Source organism: Trichechus manatus, unplaced genomic scaffold (genome assembly GCF_000243295.1).
Source record: "Trichechus manatus latirostris isolate Lorelei unplaced genomic scaffold, TriManLat1.0 scaffold00035, whole genome shotgun sequence".
Lineage (NCBI taxonomy): Eukaryota > Metazoa > Chordata > Mammalia > Sirenia > Trichechidae > Trichechus > Trichechus manatus.
The window spans coordinates 8701685-8727518 of record NW_004443971.1 but is presented as its reverse complement, the minus strand read 5'-3'; the positions used below and the strand labels follow the sequence as shown (position 1 = coordinate 8727518).

The following is a 25834-nucleotide window of genomic DNA, read 5'->3' as shown; positions in this document are numbered from 1 at the left end:
CCCGGGGCCTACAGGCCATCAGACTCCATGAGCATGGTGCTTCTAGCCACACAAGGCTCTGAAGGCTTTGCTTCCTTTCCCTTGGACTCCAGGCACCATGGTCTCTAAAGATGGCAGAGTGCCTACCATTTCATCTCCACTGAGTGCCTGAACATCTCAGTGTCTAAGAACATAGGCCCTGGAGTCAAACAGAGCTGGGTTTGAGTCCTAGCAATCTCATATCCTACTTGTGTGACTCTAAGCCTCAGTTTCCTCATCCATAAAATGGGAATAATAATCTCCATCTCAAGGCTATTGAGAAAATTAAATGACAAACTGCAGGTGAATCACCTGGCACATATAGTAGCTGTTCAAGCAATGGTAGTATTGTTGTTGTTGGTTGCAGTTGAGTGGATTCTGACTCATAGTGACCCCACATGACAGAGCAGAACTACCTCCTAGAGTTTTCTAGGCTGTAATCTTAGTGGAAGCAGATCGACAGGACTTTTCTTCTGCAGTACCATTAGGTGGGTTTGAACCATCAACCTTTAGGTTAATAGTCGAGCACAAACTATTTGTGTCACCCAGGGACCATGGTAGCCACTGCCATCGAGTCGATTCTGACTCATAGCTAGCCTGTAGGACAGAGTTGAGCTGCCCCTTAGGGTTTCCAAAGAGCAGCTGGTGGATTTGAACTGCCGACCTTTCTGGTTAGTGGCTGTAGCTCTTAACCACTGCGCTACCAGGGCTGCATGGTAGCTGTGGCTACTTTTATTGGCAAACATGGTCTGAGAGGTTGTGGGGGTTTTGCCCTAATTGCTTTGAAGAATTCAGCCCTAGACAAAGAAGGTGTTCCTTCATCCAGTAGGATGGGAAATGTAAATGAGCCGTTTTTGAGGTTAGGAATGACAAGATCTGGCAAAGGCCCTTCTTGGCCAGACTGTCAGGAAAAAGCACAAATAAACCTGGGTGGTGCCTGCAGGCCCTCTTAGTATCCTGAGTCTTCCTGAGGGCCAAGTTCTGTGGGTGGGAGGGCAGGCTGCTCCCCAGGTTGCCGTAACTTTGCATATGATTTGTATATCTGGTGGGGACCCTGCAGTTTCTGTTGGCATTTCCCAGGCTGGCCAAGTATTGATTTTCTTCTTCTCCAGTTCCTTCTCTAACTACTCTGCTTGACCAGGCTCCGTCACCCAGCGAATGGGAGAGCAGGGGTGGAGAAGGGAGGAGGGACAGAGGGAGCACCACCTTACAGCACATTGTCCTCCGTGATCCTGAGCCACAGGTGATGAGAATGGGTTGTTACCAGAAGGATGGAGTAAGATGTAGAAAGAACGGAGGGGATTTCCCCGCAGGCCCATCCTCTTCCATACCTAATCTGACCTGTGGTGCCCTCGCTTCACTGGCCGCCGGGGTCCTGTAGCACCCACCCCGCTGGAGCGGCGCAGGCCGGGGGCGCGAGGAGGGGGAGGGGCGTCGTGACACCCCGAGCACGGCTTTGAGGAACCTTGCGAGAGGAAGTGGCTTCAGAACTCCGCTGCGAGCAGCGAGAGGCGCAGGGAGGCGGGGGAGGTGTCTCGATGGCGCCTGGCGGAGGGAGGGAGCGAGCCCGCGCGCAAATGAAACCGCAGATGCCGGTGAGTTGAGAGAGAGGCGCGCGAGCTGGGCGCCCAGGTCCGACGCCCGGGCTCTGCAGCAGTAAGCGGCAGGCGGGGAAGGGGACAGGTTCCTCCGCTGCCCGACAAGAGACTCGGAGGAGGCCCACGCTGCCTTTGCCTGGCCCGGTGACCAGCTAGCTCCGGGCAGAGGCCCAGCGGGGTCGGAGCTCGCGCTGCGGCAGAGCCTGGGGACGCGTCCCCGGCTCAGGGTCCCCAGCTCCCCCGCGGCATCCCGAGCCCAGCCCCCTCAGATGCTCTCTGCCTCCCTCGGGCCGGGGGCTCCGGGCTAGATGACGGTGGACAGCAGCATGAGCAGTGGGTACTGCAGCCTGGAGGAGGAGCTGGAAGATTGCTTCTTCACTGCCAAGACCACCTTTTTCAGGAATGTGCAGAGCAAACACCCTTGCAAGGTAACCTCATAATCGAATACAAGAGGCTTTCTTGGGGGTGGGAGGTGGGGATTAACCTCTGTGGTCTAGAAAGAAAACCTCGTTGCTGGCAAACAGGCCAGGCCGTGTGGGCTGCTCAGAGTGGTTGGGCAGTTGCCCTGGGACACTCTTGAACTTGGTGCACTGAGCAGGCCAAGGATTGGATCTGGGGCCCTTCAGGGACCCACAAACAGTCCCCCTCTCAGCATTTCCTGCCCCTGGGCCTTTTCAGAATGGCTCTCTAGAATTTATGGAGAGCACTTGGCGCTGGGATTGGCTGCGTGCTCACCTGCGTGCTCACCTGTGCCTGGAAGGTCGAGCTAGCAACTGCTCTGTCTTGTTTGCCCCCAAATCTGAGGTTAGGAGTTCTAGATGCAAAGTGGATGCAGCCAGCCCCTCAGCAGCATAAACATTCATAGGTTGGGACTTCCATATTTCTGTCCAGTGTGAGTGGCCGGAAACCATTTAAAACACAGTCCGGCAACTTTGCAGAAGTCTGGGGTGTGTTTTTAGAAGCAACCTAAAACTTCTCTCCTAGGCTGTTGTCATCTTCCTGCTTAGCTACCATTTTAACTTCCTGGGTTGGTTTGGAGCCCTGGTGGCGGAGTGGTTAAGAACTATAGCTTCTAACCATAAGGTTGGCAGTTCAAATGCACCAGCCGCTCCTTGGAAATCCTGTGGGGCAGTTCTGCTCTGTTCTATAGAGTCTCTGTGAGTCGGAATCAGCTCATAGCAATGGAGTTGGTTTTTGTTTTGGGGTTGGTTTTGGGTAACCTAAAGTGGAGGACATGCATTTGAGGGTTGCTGTGTCTTCCCTGTGGGTTCTGTGTGTTTCCTTAGAGGTGTTGGCCTCTAGACACGCTGTGAGCCTGGGTGCCCTGGCCGCACCCTCCTCTTGGCTGCAGAGCCACATGTCTTTCACATATCTTGATGAGGGTGGGGGCAGAGCTGTGTTTGTTATTCAGATGAGAGGGCTCCAAGCCAGGTCCTTGGAGAGGTTATCTAAAAAGGAGTATTTGTAGGCAGAAGTGAGCTGTTCAATTTCACGGGTGGGCAGCAGGCTCATCACTAATTTAACAGTCTTACCCCAACTAGAATGAACCCAAAACTTCTCCAGCCTGACTCTGGGGCCTCCTTTGTTAAGAATTCATCCTACCTGTAGGCCCTACATGTGCTGGCCTGACAGCAGGCAAATGTGCTGGACCTTCTGTTGAGAAAGGGTGCCCAAGAACCAAAGGAGAGGTTTTGATTTTCGTGTTTTAAGGAATTGACTAACATAGGCCTCTGGAGCCAACACCTGTTTTCTGGGACACCCCCTCAATGAGGCTGCAGAGCGAGGCTTGTTCTGGAGGGGCAGGGACAGGGGTGCAGTCCTTCCCTGCAGTAGGCAGAGCTCATGCAGAATGGGGGAGACCACAGAGAGGAAGGGTCTAGCTCTCTCTTGGGCTTCTCATTGTACAGACCACCCCCGCCCCCCGCCCCCCCCGCCCCAAACACACACATACTCCAGGTGGCTCTTTAGACCAGTGAATCTCAACCTCATCTGCACACTAGAATCATCTGGAGCACTTCAGAAAAGACTGATATCTGGGGCCCACCTCCAAAGAGTCTGATTTAATTTGTCTCGGGTGCAGCCTAGGCATCAGGTTATTGTGAAGTTCACCAGGTAATTCGGATGCACAGCCAAGGCTGAGAACCACTGCCCTAGAGGGTTTTGTTGCAGCCTGGGAAGGAAATGGTTCCTCTTTCTTAAACAGAATTTAACTACTGTGCTTGCTTCTTACTGCCAGGCAGGCTGGGAGCACTTGGTGTCAGAAGATGGGCGCTTTGCATAAGGGGGTGGAGGAAGGGGTACCGCAAAGCTGGCGTTTCTTTGACTTGGCAATTGAAATAGTAGCTATTTCTGTATTTTTTGGAAGGAGTAGAAATACCCTACCAGAAAATGCACTGGGGGAGGGGGAGTAACTTACTTCTTGCCACCACCCCCCAACAGCTTTCTGTCTTCACTCCTCCCCCAAACTCCCCTTCTTAGCATCACCCCAGAAAATACACCTTTGGTTCAGTGCCAGCAGAAACTCTTTCTTTACTTTGTGTCTTCATTCCATTTGGTGTAAGTCCTCTGCATATCTCCCCATCTCATTTTGCCCAAGCCTATAACCAACTTGATGGCAATGAGTATGGTTTGGTTTGGTTTTTATAAGCCCCCAGAGGGCAGAAATCCCTTCTGAGGAACTTACTTTGTTGAGCCCTGTTGTCATTGTTGAGTGCTGTTGAGTTCCAACCAATAGTGGCGTCACTAGGAGGGTGCGGGGTGTGGACTGCAGCTGGTGACACTGTCAGGGAAGGTGACACCAAAATAACTGTACATAAAAAATCCCTGTAGTTAGTTATAACAACAAAAACATTTTTCGAAGCCCAGCTTACAAGTATCAATATGCCTACAAGGCTAAAACTCTATGCTAATTTACTTTTTGACCTTCTAATGCGCTCTTGTCAGAGCTGTCATTATTACCCAGTTACAATGATGCTTTGAATCACACGGTTTCGTCTGCACGCTACAAGCACATGCTGTTGTTCTCGTTGCTGCTGGTGTCTTGATAGTCGCTGATTTTGTCAGATTTTCTGGGGTTTTGGCTAGCTACAATATTGTGGTAATTAGTATTTGTGAAACTATATCAATAATTTTTTTGAGAATGAAGTAGTACTTAAAGGAAAAGGAGTGATATATGGGAATTAAAATTTGTAACATTAGTACAAAAAAATCACTGAAGATTCTGTATGGTCTGGGAGCCCTGGTGGCAAAGTGCTTAAGAGCTCAGGCTGCTAACCGAAAGGTCAACAGTCCAAATCCACCAGTTGCTGCTTGGAAACCCTATGGGGGTGATTCTATGCTGTCCTAAAGGGTCGCTATGAGTTGGAATCAACTCGACAGCAAAGGGTTTGGTTTTGGTTCTGTATGGTCTGGTATGGGAGGAGGTCTGTGGTGGTGGGGTGACATCATGAGTCATTGTACTGGGTGATGCCAGCCCTAGTTACACCATTGCTCATAGTGACACCACGTGATAGAGTAGAACTGCCACGTAGAGTTTCCTAGGCTGTAATCTTTACAGAAGCAGATCTGCCAGATCTTTTCTCCCACAGGGCCACTGGGTGGGTTCGAACCGCCAACCCTTCAGTTAGCAGCCCAGCGTTTAACCATTGCACCACCAGGGCAACGAGGGATAAATGCTTTAGAGAAGGAAGGGTTGATGGGTATGCCCAACAATAATACGGAATATTCAGAACTGATCTCAGGGACAGTTTTCCTATAGCAGCAGACATGGGAGAAAGGGAAGAGGGAAAGAGGGGCAGAGCCGCCTCTCCTCCTGGGTGGGCCAGCTGGCTGAAGAAGGAGCAGGCCGTGAAGAGACGTTGTGACTGACTTAGGAGCTGGAGAACCTCCATTTGAATGTTCCAGGGTCTTTCATTCTTCCGAGGGTTTCGCCCCGTTTAATAATGTTTTTCAGCCCTCCAACCTTGGAGTCACTTCTGGAAAGGGTTTCAAAGAGATCTGCCACATCCCGACCCCATTCTGACCCCTAACCAGACGTTTTTCCTACCTAAAGAGAGACCACATCTGAGCTCCTGAGAGAATTTCTCTTTCCTGTCTCCAAGGAAAGGAGTTTATGTGTTTCCCGGTTGCTGAGAGACTGAGGCCCCCATTGGGGAAAGGCTGAGCAGCATCTATAAGTAGCCTCGTCAGAACAGCCCAGGTCTACTGTTCTGCCTGTGCCTGGCTGGGACAGAGCTGCCGGAAACCTCGCTGCTGTGCCCGTGGCCACTATCAGGAGTCCGGCACTTATCTCCAGGGAGTTTCAGAGACTACTCTTGGACCCCTTTCGGTGGGAGGTGGGAGGTGGGAGGTGGGAGAGGTGAGGGGGAAGAAAGAACAGCTGCCGTCAAGTTGATTCTGACTTATGGCGACCCCATGTGTTATAGAGTAGAACTGCACCATAGGGTTTTCTTGGCTGAAACCTTTATGGAAGCAGATCTCCAGACCTTTCTTCCATGGCGTGGCTGGGTGGGTTCGAACCGCCAACCTTTAGGTTAGTAGCTGAGCACAAACCATTTGTGCCACCAGGGGAAGGGTCTCCCCATTTCACAGAGAGGAGGAGCCTGAAGGTCGGAGAGGTCAAGCTCTTCCCTCAGGTCGTGGAGACAGCACGAGATGAAGCAGGAAGAGTCCCAGAGCCCCTAGCAATGTGCTTATTTGAGGAGAGACAGAAGACCTCATTTTGAGTCACAACAGACACAGTTTCAGAGGCTGGGGTGGAGTTCTCCCAGTACTTTCCCCCTTGGCTGGGTAAAACTAGATTGTATCTCCCTGGGTCGTGTGTGTCAAAATGGGGCTCCTGTTAGCTTCGGGGAGAACCAACCTATGCGCTTGGGCAGTGCAGACCGGGCCCTCTCAGTAAGCACACAGAGTTAGCCCAGTCCAGACGGGTGGAGGGATTTGTCTAAGTCACACAGCGAGTTGATGATGGGCCCGGGATTAGAACCTACAGCTCTTGCCTTCCAGTCAGAGATGTTTCTGCGTTAGTCCTGTAGAAGGCAGGGCTAGCGATGATGGTAAAGTCAGGTCAGGTCCTGTGGCTGTCCCTCCCATCTGCTTCTTATTACTGTGTGGGATCTGACCGTGGTCACGGGGCCAGTCCAGCCCATCAGATCCTAGATGTCTACAGATGGTGGCAGCTTAGGGTTTCGGCACCTGAGCAGGGACATGGGCACTCTGAGCTCCCTCTGCGTGTCAGACAGGCTCGGGGACCCCAGGCTCAGGAGCCTACCCAGGGCAGTGGGGTGACGCTCTGAGGACTCGTGAAGTCTGCTTGTTGCAGAATGTCAGAGCCAGAAGGGACCTGGTCTAGCTGCCCCACTTACAGATGGAGAAACTGAGGCCCAGAGATGCAGAAGGACTTCACCAGGCTGCACATCTGGTCGGATGGAGCCAGGACTAACACCTGTCTTGGGCTTCTGCCAAGTGCTCTCCTGGCCTCCCTCCCTCAGTGTGTGCCGCAGGACCAACAGTGGGCCTTGGCCTCCCCGGGTCTGTTTTCTCCCCTACCGGCTGGGGACACACAGCTTCAGGCTGGTGAAGGTCTTGCAAGGACATTACCACCCCTCATCTCCATAAGGCACACAAGCCGAGGGGACATTGGCCCTACGTTTAAAACTTTAGCAGGAGTCCCCGTCATCAGTTCCAGAATCTTACCACTTCAAACATTTAAAAGTTCTTCTTGATGTCTATCCTAAAATGCCTCCTGCTAGAGAGCTTCCCCCATGTATGTTTTCTTTATGGAGAACAGAAGGTTGACTGTATCTGTGGTTAAATATTACATGTAAATACGTGTGGAACACTCTCTTATCCCCCTGCCCAAACACACACACACCTTCCCTGGTCTACACCGACACCACCGCTTCCTGGAAAACTCAGGCAGATGCAAGGAGGAAGGGGCCTTAGAAGTCAGGGGACACTCAGTTCCAGTCCTCCGCTTGTCCACCCCGTCTGCCCAGCCAGCCGGCCCCTCTGTGGGGAGGGCCTCTGCAGCGCTGCCAGGCCCACCAGCCAACCCTGACCGCCCTGGGGCCAGTCAGGGAAATCCCGGGCTCTCTGCCAGCAGCAGGCGCACCTGCCCTGACCTCTTGGCATGAGAGAAAAGAATGGAATACTAAAAATAAATTAGCTCCAAAATTGAGCAATAGAAAAATAAGAATCCTTCAGAACTACTGGACCGTTTAACTTTTTTTTTTTTTTTTTTTAGTTTTTATTAAATGTGCCATCTCAGAGGCCTGCGCAACCCAAGACTAACCTCAGAAAACCTTCATGCAGCAGCCAGGCGGCCTCCTTCCCCTTAGGGGTGTCGCCTGCTCTCCACTTCCGAGGCTGTCACAGCCTGTTGCCTGTTGTGGCTGTTTCTCTGCTGAGATCATAAGCACTACAGGGTCAGAACTCATTACGTTCTGTCCAGTGCAGCACCGAGCACTGGGTTACAAAAGCAGCACCGACTTCAGGTGTCTGGGTCCTCCCTCTTGCACCCTGTGTTGATCAGGATGGACTAACTATTGTACCAGATGACCTCCAATTTTCCATTGTTTACCATCGTAGAAAATTACTTCTCCCTTAAATAAGGTTAAATTGACAGACAGGGGTTCAGGATAACACGTGGGAGGTTTTTATGAGCCAGGCCCGGAAATGGTGTGTGTTTTTCACACCCACATGCCATTGGCCAGACATCAGTTACGTGGCCACACCTAACCACAGGGAGATTGGGAAATTAAGTACAGCTGTGAGCCCAGGTGGAAAAGGAAGCAGGTTGTGGTGAACATTTAACTGTCTCTGCCCTGCATCTCTGCACGCTCGTCTACTAACCAAAAAGTTGGTGGTTCAGATCCACCCAGAGGTGCCTTGGAAGAAAGGCCTGGCGATCTATTTCTGAAAAACCAGCCACTGAAAACCCTATGGAGCACAGTTCTACTCTGACACACAGGGGATTGCCATGAGTCGGAATCGACTCCACAGGAACTGGTAGTGGTACTGCCCCCACATCCCTACGTACCAGCTTCTCTGCAGCCACCTCCTCTGGAAGCTCAGCTTAACACCTTGTTGGTGAAGGGCATAACCTCTGTCTCGTTTGACCTCTGTGTCTCTCCATCTGTCACTTAGGGGGTGCCGCTTCTGGAATGGGGTCCAGTCTCCTGATTTACACTGTGAACTCCTTGAGGAGGGATGCTTTTCCTTACCCAGCATGTCCCTGGTAGCTCTGTAGCAGCTGAAACCTTCAGTGTTCCTCAAAGGGTGGCTCCTGACACCTGCATCAGAATCGTGTAGGGAGACTTTAGAAAATGGAGACTCAGGGTCCCCACCCCAGACTTACTGGCTCCTGAATCCTTGGAGGTGGGGCCTTGGAATCTGCCGTTTTAACACACCACCGCCAGTAAACCAGTTGTTGTTGATTTGACTGTGATTCGTGATGACCCCATTTGTGTCAGAACCGTGTTCCATAGGGTTTTCAATGGCTGTGATCTTTTAGAAGTTGATTACCAGGCCTTTCTTCCAAAGCACCCGAGTGAACTTGAACCTCCAGCCTTTCATTTAGCAGCCATGGGTTTAAGTCTGCACCTCCCAGGGACTCCAACACTCCCCCCAGGTGATTCTAATACACACTAAAGCCTAGGAGCCACCTACTTAGTAGGCGTTTGTAATTGACTGATCATTCCAAGTGGAATGCAAGATGAGCATTTATCAGATTCCTGAGAGGTTCCTAGGCTGAGAATTCAAGCCCAGAGAGGTAAAAGGGTTTGTCCCCAGTCACACAGCTAAGTAGTAATAGAACCGAGGACTCAGGTCCCCTGGGTCCCGCTCAGCACTTTCCCCATTAACTCTGCTGCTCACACCACAATGTGCTGAACTCCTGCTTCTAGGCTGCTGGGTGACAGCCCTCTGAGCCCGTGACTGGGCGTGATGTCATGGAAGAAGCTCAGAGCTCTAAGTCAAGTCCTTGCTTCTGGTCCCAGCTCAAGCCATTGACTGCTGGGCTGTGGCCATATCACTTACCTCTCCAGTACCCAGTACTTCATCTGGTCCTTTCCAGCTGTGGCATCTGTGATGCCAGCCTGTGCTTATTTTCTTCCTCAACCAAGAGTCCCTCACCTCTTTGCATGGAGGCCCTTCTGACCAGGTTCTTGTAGGCCAGGTAGGGACTTTAGATATTGGCTTCCAAGTTCTGTAAATTGTAAGGACTTCCCCAGGGTGGCCAGTCTGCCCTCCCAGAAGTCCCCTCCTCCAGGACCACCTGGGATATCCTCATTCACACACGATGCTTGGTCCAGCCCATCCCTCCCCTCTGTGCTCCAGATTCCTCCTCCCCTGCCCACCTCTCCATCTTCACAAGTTTCAAGTGTTTATGTCTGACTCAGCTTCGGTTTTTCCTTATAAAGCAATTCCAGCTACAGTTTGGGGCACATAAAACATCCATCCACCCAAGCAGTTTAGGGAGTAAAGAAGAAAGATTATATGCCTGCATCAAGCCCTGAATCCCAGCTGTTATGAATTGAATTGTGTCCCCAAAAAATGTGTTGTAAATCCTAACCTCTGTGCCTGTAGTCATAATCCCATTTGGGAATGGGTTGTCTTGTTATAGTAATGAGACAGGATTAGTGTAGGGTGTGTCTGAAGTCAACATCTTTTGAGATATGAAAGAGATTAAACAAGCAAGCCGGTGAGCAGAGATGGGGGAAGAGAGACACCAAGCCACATGAAGGTCGCCCAGGAGCAGAAGCTCAAAAGAGACATGAACCTTCCTGAAGAGCCGACAGAGAGAGAAAGCCTTCCCCTAGAACTGGCACCCTGAATTCAGACTTCTAGCCTCTGAAACTGTGAGAAAATAAATTCGTTTGTTAAAGCCACCACTTGTGGCACGTCTTTCTCCTGCGGAGCCACTAATGGGTTCGAACCTTCAACCTTTCAGTTAGCAGCCGAGTGCTTAACCATTGCACCACCAGGGCTCCTTCCTGGCGACAGTAGACGAGGACAAAATTTGCCAAGAAGCAAGAGCACTTAATTTCAGAGCCAGAGGAGAGCTGTAGTGGCAGACATCTTCAGGTTGAATCCCTGAACCCACGGCTTCTGTCCACGGTGCTGTCCTGGCCCAGCCTCTCGTCTCAGTCCCCCTGCTTTGGCTTATCACCCCCTGGCCTATGGCCCTCATCCCACCTTTCTTTCTGGCTTTAGAACATAATTTTCAACACCCTATTAAGTCTCTACTTGAGTGCCCCCTGATACGTAAAATTTAATCTGTCTAGAACCAAACTCATTTCCTGCACTGGTAGCTGATGTCTCTCTGCCTGTGCCCCGTCTCCTCGTCCCCACCTTTCACCCTGTCACCCAGTGGCACCAGGCTCCCCCTCCACAGTGCTGCCCGAGTCAGCACTCCTTCCTGTCCCCACCCTGCCTCCCTGTGCCGGGTGCCTGTCACCTCACCCAGATGCTCCAGGAGGTCACCCAGCAGGTTCCATCCAGTTCCTTCCCCTCCTGGGCAGCCTGCATACAACTGCCAGGGCATATCACGTCACCATCCCCAGCCTGCAGAGGCTGCCTTTGCTTCCAGAGCGAAGCCTAGACTTGATGGTTCATGCTTCTTAGTGTGCCTTATCTGGCCTCAGTCACAACACTGTGTTTTTAACTGTCTTACAGCACTGAGCCCCAGGGCTAGGGGGTACAGAGATGAGTAAGACGTGGTCTCCCCCCTTAGAGGCCCTGTGGCCTCCCTCAAGTTGCATAACAGGCCCTAATTGCCTCTTCCTTCCCCATCCATGACGGGAGACTCCTGGGCAGAGGGACATCCAGGTGGAAGACCCTCCACATCTGCCTTGCAGCCACGGGGCTTTTATTAGGACGTGATGGCAGCTCCTGAGACAGGGAGGATGGAGGGCTGGCTGTCAGGATCAAAGGGTCTGTGCATGAACAGCCTGGGGTCGGGGGACAGGCAGGCAGCCAACTGCCAGGGACAGAGCCACAGTAGCCACCCTGAGGGGTGGAGGGATTAGCTGAACCTCTGAAAAGCAGAGACTCCTATATCCAGATGAGGCTTTGAGGGGTCATTACAGCCACTCCCCTGTTACATGGCATGCGTGGCAGGGAAGTTGTCTATTACCTCTAGCCTCTGCCGACCCATTTATCAGTCCTTCCTTGTCCAGGGTGCTATGCAGTGTGATTCACACTGGTTGGATCCTTGCTAGGGGTGGGGCTAAAACTCAGGCTAAAAAGGTGGGGAGGGAGGCAGCGGAGAGCTTATGCCTGACAGACTGCACTGGCAGAATTTCTATTGCTATGAACCCACCCAGAGGCACTGCGGAAGAAAAGCCTGGCAATCTGCTTCTTTTAAGATTACAACCAAGAAAACCCAATGGAGCAGTTCAACTCTGTAGCACATGGGGTCGCCACAAGTCAGAATCAACTTGAGGGCGACTAACAGCAACGTGAAGCCCAAAGGTTGGCACATTTGATGAGGTGGCATGGGAAAGGGGGTTAGCCAAGGGCGAGGCCCCACTCCGTGTTGTCCACCTCCAAAGCCCATGCCCTTACCACTACACACATGGCTTCTTGGGGCAGCGTCCAGTTTTGAACAGCTTCAGCTAAGCTCAAACCGCCTACCTCCAACTCTGGTGACCTGCCATGGGAAGTTGATTTTCTCGTTCAGCCAATTTCCTGATGCTGAAATTCAGGCCATTTTTTCCTGTTCTAGTCTCAGGAAATCTGGATCATCATATTCTACTATCATCATTTCATCAGCTTCCCATTCACGAGCCTCTCGTTACGATGCTCATCTCCTGGCTCTGTCCCTAGAGTGAAGAATGCCGCATAGTTCCCCACATCGTGACATGGTGACAGGCTCCTCGGAGCTGGGGCTGCTCGCCTTGCAAACATGATGTGGATCTTCTTGAGCCGCAAACTGAGGTTAGATGGGTGTATTAGTTTCCTAGAGTCTCTGGGTGGCATAAACAGTTAAGCACTCGACTGTCAGCCAAAAGGCTGGCAGTTCGAACCCATCCAGAGGCACCTCGGAAGAAAGCCCTGGCGACCTGCTTCTGAAAGGTCGCAGCCTTGAAAACCCTCTGGAGCAGTTCTACTCTGCACACATGGGGTCGCCATGAGTCGGAATGCCTCAATGGCAACTAACAGCAACAAGTATCTTTCTGGGGCTGCCATATCAAAGTACCACAAACTGAGGGGTCTAAAACTACAGAAAGTTATTGTCCCAGAGAAGTTCAGACTTGGGGTGTCAGTAGGGCCATCTCTTTCTGTAGACTCTGGGGAAGATCTTTCCTTGCCTCTTCTTAGTTCCTGGTGATTTTTGGTGGTCTTTGGCATTCGTTGGCTTGTAGATGCGTCAGTCCAGTTTATGCCTCCATCTTCAAGTGTCTGTCTTCCCTGTCTGTCTGTGTGTCTCTTCTCCTCTTTTTATAAGGACACCAGTCATACTGGATCTGGGCCCACCCTACTCCAGTATGACGTCATGTTAACTAAGTGATAACATCTTCAAAGACCCTCTTTCCAAACAAGGTCACATTGACAGGTACCAGGGGTTACATGTCTTTCTGGGGACACAATTCCACCCATAACAACATGTCTCCCCCGTTGGTAAGGAACGTGATGGCAGAGCAGTAGGGCGTGTACTGCCTCCACATTCACATATGGCTAGAACAGTGGGGGTTTGTGAGGAAGACGCAGGAGCTGGTAGATCCTGGGTGTTTAGAGAATGTTCCAGTTGCAGCTTGGATTCCCCCAAACACTGGGTATACATTTCTCTCCTAACCCTCATCTTGATGGGCTGTGATTTTTGGTCAGGGACCACATCTTTCATCATTGTTTCCCTAGAGCCTAGCATGTGCTTAATACCTGCTTGACAAAGGGGAGTGGGCTTGGAGCATCTTTCTCCATCAGAGATTCCCCCAGAGAACACGGGAGCTGGTGCTGTAGTGCTGGGTATGTGAAAGCTGATCCCAGGGCTATTCTAGAGGGCCTGGCTGTAGAAGAAATGGATGTTGTTGGTAACCCTGGAAAGAAAAATCCCATGGAGTGAGCAGAAAATGCAAGGACCACTTTCCAAACACAGAGTGGCCCTCTGCCCACCTGTGACTGCTCAGCTGTCTGCCCTGGAGGACAAGGGCAGGCTGGGCTGGGTCACTAAGCAACGGGGCCTGGTACCTGAGGGCAGGGGTTTGTGTGGTCGTTACTCACGTGGGCCTTCAGGGGGGTTGGGGCAGAGGGCCCACGTGAGGAGGCAGGGAGCCCAGTGTGATGCATTTCTCCTGTCCACCTTTTAGTCATGGGGAGGAAGGAGTGATATACCTTTTCATGTTTTACTTTCCCAGTTTAATTTTTCTTTATTGTAAATACACAGCGAACATCTGCCAACTTAACAGCTTCTCCATACAATTCAGTGACATTGATTGATTCCAGCCTTCATGCTGCACAGCCCTTATCCGTGTCATTTTCCTGGCGATTCTACCCCCAGTAACATACACTCAGTGCCCTCAAGTGAAAACGCCCCCTCCCCTTCCTGCCACCCCTGGGAATCAGTAATAAGCTTTGGTTTCTGTATATCTGCTGATTTCATATCAGTGAGATCACACAGTCTCTGTCCTTTTGTGACTGCCATTTCACTCAGCATAATGTTCTCAAGGTTCACGCATGCTGTGGCGTGCATCGGGACTTCGTTTCTCTTTGTGGCTGAGTAACATTCCATTGTGTGTATGGACCACATCTTGTTTATCCATTCATCTGTTGACGGGCATTTCCCCAATTTAACTTTGAACAAGTGAAAAACCCCAGTTTGGCAATCTCAGTGGATTTGAGCATGCTCAGTGGGTGCCTGGGGGGAGTGGGCAGGGGTCCGGCTGCTCAGGGGTCTGAGGACCTCAAGTGAGCGTGAGGCTGGGCCTGGGGACTCACAGCCCTGAGCCTTCGCCCTGTGCCACCTCAGGGAGGACGCTCACCTCTCTAGACCTCACTTCCTCCTTCGTGAAGGTAGGCAGGCCTGTCCCTCCAGCGGAGAGTGAGGGCTCAGAGGGCCAGTGTTTGACTGTGAGATCCTGTGGAGAACTCCAGGGTGTGGGGTAAAAAAGGCCCAACCCTAGAGTTTTGGGAAATGTGGCTGGGTAGTGTTGGGTTTTGAGGTGGGGGTGAGGTTCGTGATTGAGGTGGGTGGACGTGTAAGACTCTCTTCACAGAGCAGAGAAAGGGCAGGAGTTGGGGGTCTGCTGGGAAATGGTTAGAAGTGTAATAATAATAGTTCATTGCTATGAGTCAGAATCCACTCAATGGTAATGGGTTTGGTTTTTTGGTTTTTTATTGGCCTTGCTTCATCAGGTACTGTTCAGGTGCTTTCCATGTATAGACTCATTTAATCCTCACAACAATAGATGAAGTAGGTACTATTATTGTTCCCATTAGCAATGAAGAGACTGAAGCACAGATGGAGTCAAGTAATGTGCCAGAGTCACACAGTAGTAAGTGGCAGTTCCAGAATTTGGACCCAAGTAGTCTAATGCCAAGGAGCGGTGATGGCGGTTAATCGCTGGGCTACTAACTGAAAGGTTGGTGGTTCAAACCCACCCACAGGTGCCTCGGAAGAAAGGCCTGGCGATCTGCTTGCATGAAGACTACAGCCATGAGAACCCTATGGAGCAGTTCTACTCTGAGTACGTGGGGTCGCCATGAGTCCGCATGGCAACTGGTTTGGTTTTTCACTCTGATGCCAGAGCCTGCACTCCTGATCACTCAGTGTACTGCCTCTCCTGTAGCTCTTTCCAGAATTTTCTGAGGAGTTGGAGTCCCAGCTGTGAGGCTGGAAGGTGCTCACCAATGCAAGCCCACGTCAGCGGCGTTCACCTCAGAGCCACTGAGAACAGTGCACTTTGTCAGGCAGTTCAGGGGATAGAAGAAACCAGATGTCCTGCCCCTGAGACTTTAGACGTGGTTGGAATAGGAGGACACACACCTGTGAAAAGACTGAAAGCTATATAATAACCAACTAGGACAGGTTTCAGCATCACGAGTCAAGCCCCAAGCACCTGGGGGCCAGATGAGCCAGCCTGGGGAGGGGGTTAGCAGGACAGGTGGCACAGTGCAGAAAGAGGACACATGTGAGCAGGTGAAGAGCAGCAAGATCTAGCACCATCCCAGCGCCAAAGCTGAAGGCAAAGCTGGGGCTTCCAGACAGAGGCGCACCAAGAAAGACGCACAATCCTGGAGTAGGGCAGCGCAGGCAGCTGCTGGCACGGCCCTGAGCCTCCCTCCCCTCCTGGCAGGAGTGGGCAGTCCAGTAAGCTGGGAGCTGGGTTGGCCCCCATGTGCCGCTCACCCCCTCTGAACCCGCTGGCTGACTCCTTTGCAGAGCTGAATGCCCTGGCCCACAGGGAGCTCCCACCTGAGCGGCCGGCTGCCCGGGCATGCTGGGGGAGGGCGTTTCTGCAGTCACGGCGCCCACCCATGTCCTGTGCAGCCCTGGGGACTCCTGATGCCAGCGCCTCTCAAGGCCGGGAGATTGGGATGTGTGACTCTATGGCTCTTGCGGGGCAGGGGGTGTTGGAGGTGGAGGTGGAGGTGGCTAATTGGCTCAGGCCTCAGTTCTGGGGTGCTCTGTGCTCTCCAGAGCTCTCGGCCTCCTGTACTCTGTCAGCCTCTGGCTGTGGTCTGAGTTGTGTCCCACCTCCCCCTGCCCCCGCACTGCCCCACTGTACAGGGGTGAGGCTCACTCTGGTTAGCACCCCCTACAGCCTTCCAGCCCAGAGGCAGAGTGTCATTAACAACCAGACCTCATAGACACCAAACAGCCGAACGGACACCACCTGGAAACACCGGGAGCAGCACCCCCAGTGCCCATGGGCAGAGTGTCAGGGGTCCTGGCTCTCACACAGTGGACTTCCCTGCATGAGAAAGCTTGGAACAGAGGGTTCCTCTGCTTCAGAACTCTCTGTGAGCCACAGCACTGGGGAACCAGAATGGCTGCCTGCCTGCCTCTGCTCGCCTTCTTTGGGCATCAGCCTCGGTTCAGGGCTTACCTGTTCAGGGCTCACCTGCTTATAGGTCTGGAAACACAGAGCCTGGGGCTGGAGAGGAAGGCTCCTGGGGTCAGCCAGCACTTTTCTCAGAGGACCCTGAAAGGGATGCGCCTGTCCACCTGAGGCCCCTGCCAGAAAGGGGTGCCCTCAGGGTGCTCACAGCCTTTGTGGGAGGGGAACTGTGGAATGCCGAGGAGGAGAGCACAGCCCCCAACCCCACCCCAGGAGCCTTCCCTCCGGCCCCAGGCTCTGTTTCCGTATCTGTAAGCAGGTGAGCCCTAACCGAGGTCAGTGCCCAACAAGGGAGAGCAGAGGCAGGCAGCCCTTACCCACTAATCCCTGTCAGGTTTATGCCGGTGACAGGTACCCCCTGACTAGGCTTTGCTGGTGAGTGCTTGTGGGTGAGAGCCCTCATCCTCCAGCATCCCTAAAAAACCAGAACACCACATCAGTTGCCATCAAGTTGATTCCAATGCATGACAACCCCAAACGTGCAGAATAGAACTGTGCTCCACAGGGTTTTCAAGGCTCTGAACTTTTCAGAAGCAGATTGCCAGGCCTTTCTTCTAAAGTGCCTCTGGGAGAGTTTGAACTGCCAGTCTTTTGACTAGTAGTTGAGCGCTTAGCTGATTGCACCACCCAGAGAGTCCCCAGACCACGTGAAAAAAGAGCCTGTAAGCTAAACAGGGTGGGACCCAGAGCAGAGGGTTAAATTCCATTGTAGAGCCCCTGCTCCAGCAACCCTGCTCTCCTACCTAGCTGTAGCTGATCACTTGTTCCTGTCTCCCTGCGAGACTGGAAGCCCCATGAGGACAGTGTCTGTCTTGTTCAGCCCCTTCTCTAGCGTCTAACTCAAGCCTGGTGCCTAGTAGGCGCTCAGTAAACGCGCTGACTGATGGAAGGTTCCAGGCAGCCCCTCTAGGGCACACAGATGCCCAGCACATGGGTCTCCAACATAAGGGAAGAGGATTTCCCAGCTTTTAGGATTCTCTCATTCTGTTAATTCTAGCCTTATATGAGGAAGCAACAACTGAAGAAGGAGCTCAGAGAAATGCTACCGGAGTACTTTGTCTTATTCACCTGCCTAAACTCTCCCCGCCCCCAGCTCCCAGTGACTTAAAAACTATCCTGGGAGATCCTGAGCAGAGACCAGATGCTGCTGGGCTCTAGGGCATTTGTCTGTGTGGCTTGGAAGTGGGTGGTTGGGCCCCTGGTCACGTTGCCAGCAGGCCCCCAGCTGCAGTCAGTTCTTCTATAAGAAGACACAGCCTTTCGAGGTGCTGCCATGGCAGAGGGACGAGGGTCACAGAGATAAGCCTCTCCAGTGTAGATGATCCTCCAGCCAGCGAGCAAGATGCAATTAGCCAAAGCGCCCAGCTGTCAGGAGATGTACAGCAGGCCTGGGCCCCGGGCACAGAGAAGAGTCTGGGGGACAGTCTCCTGCTTGACTTCATCCTCCCTGCAGGTCCATCACTTGTCACACTCCCTTCTGCTCTCTTCAGCCTCCTGAGTCACTGGAGTGGAAAAGGGATGCTGAGCTGGCCCAGGAGGGCCTCAGGCCCATGAAATCTCCCAACAAGAGCTGGTGACTGGCTGGTGGACTTGGAGTGCCTGGGGGCTGCCTCCAGTAACAAGAGGGCTTTGGGCCACATCGTCAGCCGAGGCACCAGAAATCCCCCACATGTGCCGATCTGCAGCAGAAAGGGAAGGCGGGGTGCAGTGCTTCCGAAAATCTTCCTCTTGCTTCCACGTCCTTCCCCCTAGGGGCGTATGAGGGTGGACAGCCAGATGTGGCTCCTTGACCATGGCTGGCTAAGTGGAGGCACAGCAGGGTGGACGGAGAAATCAGAAGAGGGTTTGGAAGGCCTGCTGTCATTTAGTAACTCGGGTTTGTCTAGAAGTTGGACCAGTTCATCCTGAGGCCCCTTCCAGGAGTCTGCACCCAGGCTTCTGTGCCCCTTACCTGCCCTCTGGGGAGTCCTTGGGAGGCTCAGAGAAGACATTCACCTGGCTGCAGCAGCTCCTCTGAGCAGGGCCGGGCTACCCAGGTTCCCCCTAGTATTCAGCCGTTTCTCAGTGCACATAGCAGGAGGGTGGCCAGGCCCTAGGAAAAGAGCCTACTCCTGGAGGTCTTGGGATGAGGTTGGCCAACTTGCTTAGAAGGGGAGGTTGATTGTTCACTTGTCTGGAAGGTAGAAAGTAAGGTAAGCGCCCAGCTTTAAGGGAACCAGATAAAACCAGCTGGTTACCTGGCCTCCTGCATCCCCTACCCTTGGAGTTCTCTTTAAATTGGCTCTGAAGGAGTCTGAGGAGAGACTGGTGTCTGGGGTGGGATATTGGGACCAATCCAGCATTCATTTCCTACTTCACTCCACAGTACTCTGATTCAGGGTGCTCTGGGCATACAGAGATGAAAAAGGTCTGATCCCTGACTTTGGGGTGCTCATAGTCTAATGGGGGAGACAGGCTTGTACGCAACTAACACTCCTACCCAGAAGATAAAACCAGTGCTGTAATAATTGGGGCTTGAGACGATGTTGTTGGAAAGTCCAATAATTCTAGATAGAAGTGGGGTACTGCAGAAGTATCCCAAAAGACATTTCAGTTCCAGGGGTTGCGGAGCAAATTCTATCAGCTGAGTAGGAAGACTGTGGAGGCTGAATGGCCTGACTCAGGGATGGAGGAGACTGAAAGGCAGCTGACCTAGGTGAGGCTGGGTGAGGAGACCAGGACCTGGATGCAGAGCCACTGAGGAAAATGAGCCTCAAGAAAGACCTTCTAGAAACTCTTTAGGGTGTGAGAAAACGCCTGTGGCCAGCTCAGTAGAATGGGGGTCAACCAATTCTTCCTGGGTTCCATTTTAGACCTCTGAGCTGAAAAAAAAGGGCTTCATGAGGGCCCAGGGGAAGGGACAACAGAAATGGAGGAAGGATAAGCGTTTGGCTGCTAACCAAAGGTTGGCAGTTGAATCCACCATCTGCTCCTTGGAAACCCTGTGGGGCAGTTCTACTGTGTCCTATAGGGTCTCTGTGAGTAGGAATTGACTCGACGGCAACGGGTTTTGGTTGTACCCTCAGAAATAGGGAGCATTGGTGGTTCAGTGGTAGAATTCTCACCTTTCCTGCCAGAGACCCGGGTTCCATTCCCGACCAGTGCACCTCATTGGCTGCCACCACTTGTCTGTCAGTGGAGGCTTACGTGTTGCTATGATGCTGAACAGGTTTCAGCAGAGCTTCCAGACCAAGACGGACTAGGAAGAAAGGCCTGATGATCTGCATCTGAAAATCAGCCAGTGAAAGCTCTATGGATCACAACGGTCCGATCTGCAGTGGGTCACGGGGATGGCACAGAACCAGGCAGTGTTTCGTTCTGTTGTACTTGGGTCACTATGAGTCAGGGGCTGACTCCATGGCAGCTAACCACAGCTGTCAAACAGGCAAAGGACTGAAGTCTCCTTGTTATCTCAGAAGGAAGTAGGTGCCATAAACTAGGAATCCAAGCCTCTTACAAGATCCTTGTAAAAATCTGGAATCTTTCGGAATCAACTTCATGGCAGCGGGTTTTGGGTTTGGTATGTTTGTTTTGGGTTTGGGGATTTTTTTTTTTTTTAATTCTTTTACTGCTTCTTTGAGCTTTATTCAGTTCATCAAGCAGATGTTTGGTGAGTCCCTACTGTGTGCCAGGCATTGTTCTGGGGGCTGCATCAGGGAACAAGGCAGAGTCCCTGCCCTGGGAAGCTCCCGTCCCTGTGACTGAGATGCGGCGGTTGTGGGCTGGTCTTCAGAGGCCGCAGGTCAGCTGTGCCCCAGCCAGGCCCCGTGGGGAGAAAAGCTCCCAGGATAGGGTACTGGGTGCAGTTTTAAAAGGATAGAAGAGCCTGTAGTGGAGGGGAAAGGAGTCATCTCAGCCTGAGAAGGGGGTCCCTGAGGCCACGGTGGTCAACTGTCCTGCTTGACTGGGGACTGGCTGAGTGTTAGTACTGAAGGTCTATCATCCCAGGCAAACCGGGGCAATTGGTCATCCTACCTGGCACTCACCAGCTGAAAGCAAAACCGACTTGTCCATTAGGCAGTGCTGGGGGCCCAGCCGCTTGGGGGGCCCACAAAAATGCTTTAATTTTTTTTTAAATTGGGAAAACAAAAATTAACTTTAAAAAAAAAATTGTACTTTAGATGAAGGTTTACAGAACAAATAGTTTCTCATTAAAAAGTCAGTACACATATTGTTTTATGACATTGGTTAACAACCCCACGACATGTCAACACTCTCCCTTCTCAACCTTGGAGGACCTTTCTTTTTTTTTTTTTGGTGAAAATATACATAGCCAAAGATACACCATTTCAAAAATTTCTACATGTGCAATTCAGTGACATCAATTACATTCTTCCAGTTGTGCTGCTATTCTCACTGTCTTTTTCCAAATTACTCCAGCACCATTGTCTTCAACTCACTGCCCCCTAGGCTTCCCATCAAGCTTTTGAGTTGCTGTTGTCAATTTGATCTCACATAGATAATTCTTTTTTTTTTTTTTTTTGTACTTTAGATGAAGGTTTACAGAACAAAACAGTTTCTCATTAAACAGTTAGTATACATATTGCCGTATGGCAATGGTTAACGACCCCACAACATGTCAACAGGGTCCTTTCTCAACCTTGGGTTCCCTATCACCAGCTTTCCTCTCCCCTCCTGCCTTCTAGTCCTTGTCCCTGGACTGCTGTGCCTCATTAGTCCTGATTTGTTTTATGGGGCTGTCCAATCCCCGGCTGAATGGTGAACCTCAGGAGTGACTTCATTACTGAGCTAAAAGGCTGTCCGGGGACCATGCTCTCAGGGTTTCTCCAGTCTCTGTCAGGCCAGTAAGTCTGGTCTTTTTTTGCATGTTAGAATTTTGTTCAACATGCTTCTTCTCCAGCTCTGTCCAGGACCCCCAGAGCAGTCAGTTCTGGTAGCTGGGTACTATCTAGCTGTACTGGACTCAGTCTGGTGGAGGGTTGGTAGCTGTGGTCCATTAGTCCCAAAAATTAACTTTTGAAGAATGTGTTTTAATATATGATAAATTATTTGTCTTTATACCAATACAGTCATAAAATATAAATTTTTTTTGAAATTTTTTAAATTGTACTTTAGATGAAGGTTTACAGAACAAATAGTTTCTCATTAAACAGTTAGTACACATACTGTTTTATGACATTGGTTACCAACCCCACGACATGTCAGCCCTCTCCCTTCTTGACCTTGGGTTCCCTATTACCAGCTTACCTGTCCCCTCCTGCCTTCTAGTCCTTGCCCCTGGGCTGGTGTGCCCCATTAGTCTCATTTTGTTTTATGGGGCTATGTAATCTTTGGCTGAAGGGTGAACCTCGGGAGTGACTTCAGTACTGAGCTAAAAGGGCGTCCGGGGGCCATACTCTTCAGGGTTTCTCCAGTCCCTGTCAGGCCAGTAAGTATGTTTTTTTTTGTGAGTTAGAATTTTGTTCTGCATATAAAATATAATTTTTAATGGAGGAAGGACCCATGGTCCTGAAGGCAAAAGGTGCCTAAACCAAAAAAAAAAACAAAAAACAAAAAACAAACCTGTTGCCGTCGAGTCAATTCTGACTCATAGAGATCCTATAGGACAGAGTAGAACTGCCCCATAGTGGTTTCCAAGGACAAGGACCTGGCGATCTGCTCCCATAAAGATGACAGCCTAGAAAACCCTATGGGGCAGTTCCACTCTGTGACGTGGGGTCGCTGTGAGTCGGAACCGACTCGATGGCCCTAACAACAGCAACGCAATGTGTGAAGGAAACCTTGTCATCTGCACTTCATGGACAAAGGAATCTGGTCCCGAGGCGACTGACCTGCCCAAGTGCACAGAGCACCAAGTTCGTGCACAGAGCCACCCTGAGGTGTGGGCAGTGTGGTTAGTGGGGAAGAGCAGGAACTCTGGACGGTCACAGTGCCCCGCTCATTGGTTTGTTTAGGAGAGTAGATGAGATTGTGGAGCCCTTACAGCAGCACCTGGCTGTTGGCGATCTTTATTATTATGCTGAGGCCCATTCAGGACTTGAACCCGGGTCCCTGTGGCTCCAAAGCCACAGGGCTCTCCTGGCCTCCCACATGGGGCTCCCGTGGCCTGGTCCTGACCTACCCAGAGGACTTGCTCCTGCTTATAGACTGAGATGGCCACCAGAGAGAATGGGGGAGGGGGTGGGGGACACTGCGCCCAGGCTCCAGGACATGCAGCGTGTTGGGGAGTCTGTTGGCATGAGCTTCGTCACACCCCGCCGTGCACACAAAGCTGATCTGGTTGCCCAGAAAGCTGCTCTTTGCCCTGGATGGCGCTGTGCTTGTCCTGGTGTCTCATAGGCTGCAGGTCTCTGTCTTCCCTGCTGGGAAACCTGGTCGCTGCCAAGGACAGGAGCTCACCTCGTCCATTCCATTTCATCACCCTGGGTGCCTTTCCTGGTCCTTCGTGCATCCGCTAGTCCGTCAGTCAGCGTTCACTGGCTGTCTTTGCCCATCTGCTGTATGTTTTTGTCTTTGGGGACTTCCGTCTCTTTCCAGTTCCTCAAATCCCAAATGGGCTGGTTGCCTGTATGGCTCCATGATGAAGCCCTTTGTTCCTCTGCTGGGAGTAACCCGTCAAAGAACACAGTTTAGGAATTTCCAGGCCTTTTGTTTCTGGGACATTGGACAGCTCCATAGAGGGACTTGTGAGAAGAAACCCTTTCACTGCTGTGGTGTGACTGGAGAAGCCATCCCACAGCACAGACCCTACAGGACCTGCGAGTGGGCCCTGCAGTCAGGCCCTGGGGACTCCCTCTTTCCCATCCGGTTGAGGCCATCACACAGGGACCAGTGAGCCTTGAGTGTGGCCTGGGCCCAACTCTGAGCAGGGCATTTGTAACCAGCCCAGTCAGATGTGTGTCTGCCCCTTTCCTTCAGATGTTCCACTTAGGACAGACCTAAAGGAAACACCAGGTGTGTGGGCAGCCCAGGCTTGGGCAGCAGGATGGCCTGGAGGCCTCTGCAGATGGTTATTTCACGCAGTAGATGCCCGTGGCCTCCTCCCTGACATAGGCCTGGAGGGGGTTTCCACCCAAGGGGCAGAAGAATTGCTGCTGACAGATTTGCTAAGAGCTGAGAAAGAGGAAATGTGGCAAAAGCTCATGGTGAATGGCTTCCGGGGTATTTTTTGTTTTGTTTTCTTGAATTGTATGAGTTAAGAAGACCTACCTGAGCTTGGGTCTCGCAGGCTGCGAGAAAAGTGAAATTGTAAGGTTAGAAAGTTGGTAGTACCATTTTAGCAGACTGATTATTCCTGCTGCAATTCAGATATGCTCCGCCATCCCCCACAAGGCCCCTATCCCCACACCCAATTCTCTGAAACAGAAGAGGAAGCAGTGATGAAAAACCACCCTATCTTATTTGTAAAATCTTAGAGCTGCAAGGGGCCTTAGAGCTTCTCTGGTCTCACATCATGATTTCACAGATGAGGAAACTGAGGCTGTGAGAGGGGAAGTGACTCACTAGAGGTCACAGGTCATTTGATGGTCTTGCCCTTCCATTCTCAGCAGCAAACTACAAAGAGCTGAGCCACAGCTGGCTTCCAACCCAACTCCGCACCTTCTTGGCTTCTGTCCCCTCCAGACGCAGATTGGTGCAAGGTGCTCCTGGGCCTTCCTCTGTGTCCACATCAGAGTGATGGGCTGAGAATCACCCAGGTGCGCTACCTTTTCCCTACCAGCGCACAGGTACTTATCTGATACCTCCTTGGAGGTGAGCCCAGTGCTCAGCGGAGCCCCAAGGTGGGGGGAGGAGGTGTGCAGGAGAAGCATGGCTATTAGACACAAGGCCATGTCCCTCCAGGGAGCATCTAACTGGCAGATGGAATTAACACATGTGAAACAATAATAAAACAATAAAAAAGTAGCGTATAATTAGGTGCCAAATTTAGCTATACAGACTATGACTGTACCTCCATAGGCCCTTGCAGTAACGGAGTTAATGTTAGCCAGCAGCTGCAGAGGTCCAGAACATGTAGTAATTTGCAGCTTTGCCGCGACAGGAATCTGAGGCTTTGGGGCCGTGGGTGGGGTTTGGGAGTGAGTCACTGAGCCAGTAAGTGATCCTGCCCACCTGCATCCCCACCTCAGCCAGCTCTGTCGTCTCCTCATTGAGAATGGGGCAGAGCAAGCAGAATACCAATGAAGTGATGAAACATTTGTCTGCTTGTGAAAAATGTACGTTAATTGGGAGTGCAGCTAGAAAAGGCCCATTAGCTCGTGGTGTGAGGAAATGCACAGGAAACATATGACTCTCAACAGAAATATGATCCGGGGAAGGCAGGGCCTGTACAAGCCTGTATGTAGCTTTCTGCATTGGAAAATTAAAATGTCAGGGATCTACTGTAGCAGGAGAGCAAGAATGGGGAGATTGCTGTGGGCCAGAGAGATTTCATGGGGAAACAATATAGGCAAGATGGAACTTAGGGGAGTCTAATTAGAGAGGGGAGTCCCTGAGTGGTGTACATAGTTAATACACTCAGCTGCTAACCAGAAGGATAGAGGATTAAGTCCACCCAGAGGTGCCTCGGAAGAAAGGCCTGTCAGGCTACTTCCCAAAAAGCAGCCATTAAAAACCCTGTGGAGCACAGTTCTCCTCTGACACACATGGGTTTGCCATGAGTTGGAATCAACTCCATGGCAACTGGTATTCTGGGTTTGTGCTCAGTACCACCTGACATAGAGAAGAAATAGCAGAGAATGGTATCTGCTACTGAGGAGCTTGAGTCTAATTGGGAAGAAAAACCAAGACAGAGATCTACTTGGAGGTTGATACAAGCAGATGTGTATTTAAATGCTGACAGTATGTTGTTAGCTTTAGCCGTAGGTCAGCTTTAACCTACTGTGTCTCAGTTTGCTCATCTGTACAATGAGTGCAATAATAGCATTTCCTCATAAAGTTGCTGTGAGGACAAGATGAGCTAATACATTCTAAGTGACTAGAACAGTGCCTGGCACATACGTAACTGTAATAAAGGATCTTCATCACCATCATCATCATTACTGTCATTCAGGGTTGGGGTGGTCAAAGAGGGCTCCATGATAAAGAGGAACTTAAGTCAGACCTTGAGGGGCAAAGGGTCTTCCAATGGTATAGTGGACTGAGTAGTGTCCCTCAAAA

At 51.4% G+C, this 25834-nt stretch overlaps 1 protein-coding gene across 3 annotated transcripts in view; it reads left to right on the top strand.

Annotated features, from left to right (window-relative positions):
* The window catches only part of RASSF5 (Ras association domain family member 5), a 104582-nt gene that overhangs the window by 67564 nt on the left and 11184 nt on the right, over nt 1–25834 (top strand). The window contains exon 1 of one of the 3 annotated variants that reach the window (XM_004375209.2): nt 1520–2044. The exons of the other annotated variants lie outside the window; for them this stretch is intronic. Within the exon in view, the coding sequence (XP_004375266.1) occupies nt 1925–2044 (120 nt within the window). The 5' untranslated portion in view covers nt 1520–1924. Of the gene's footprint in view, nt 1–1519; nt 2045–25834 lie in introns of those variants that run through there. 3 annotated transcript variants of the gene reach the window in all.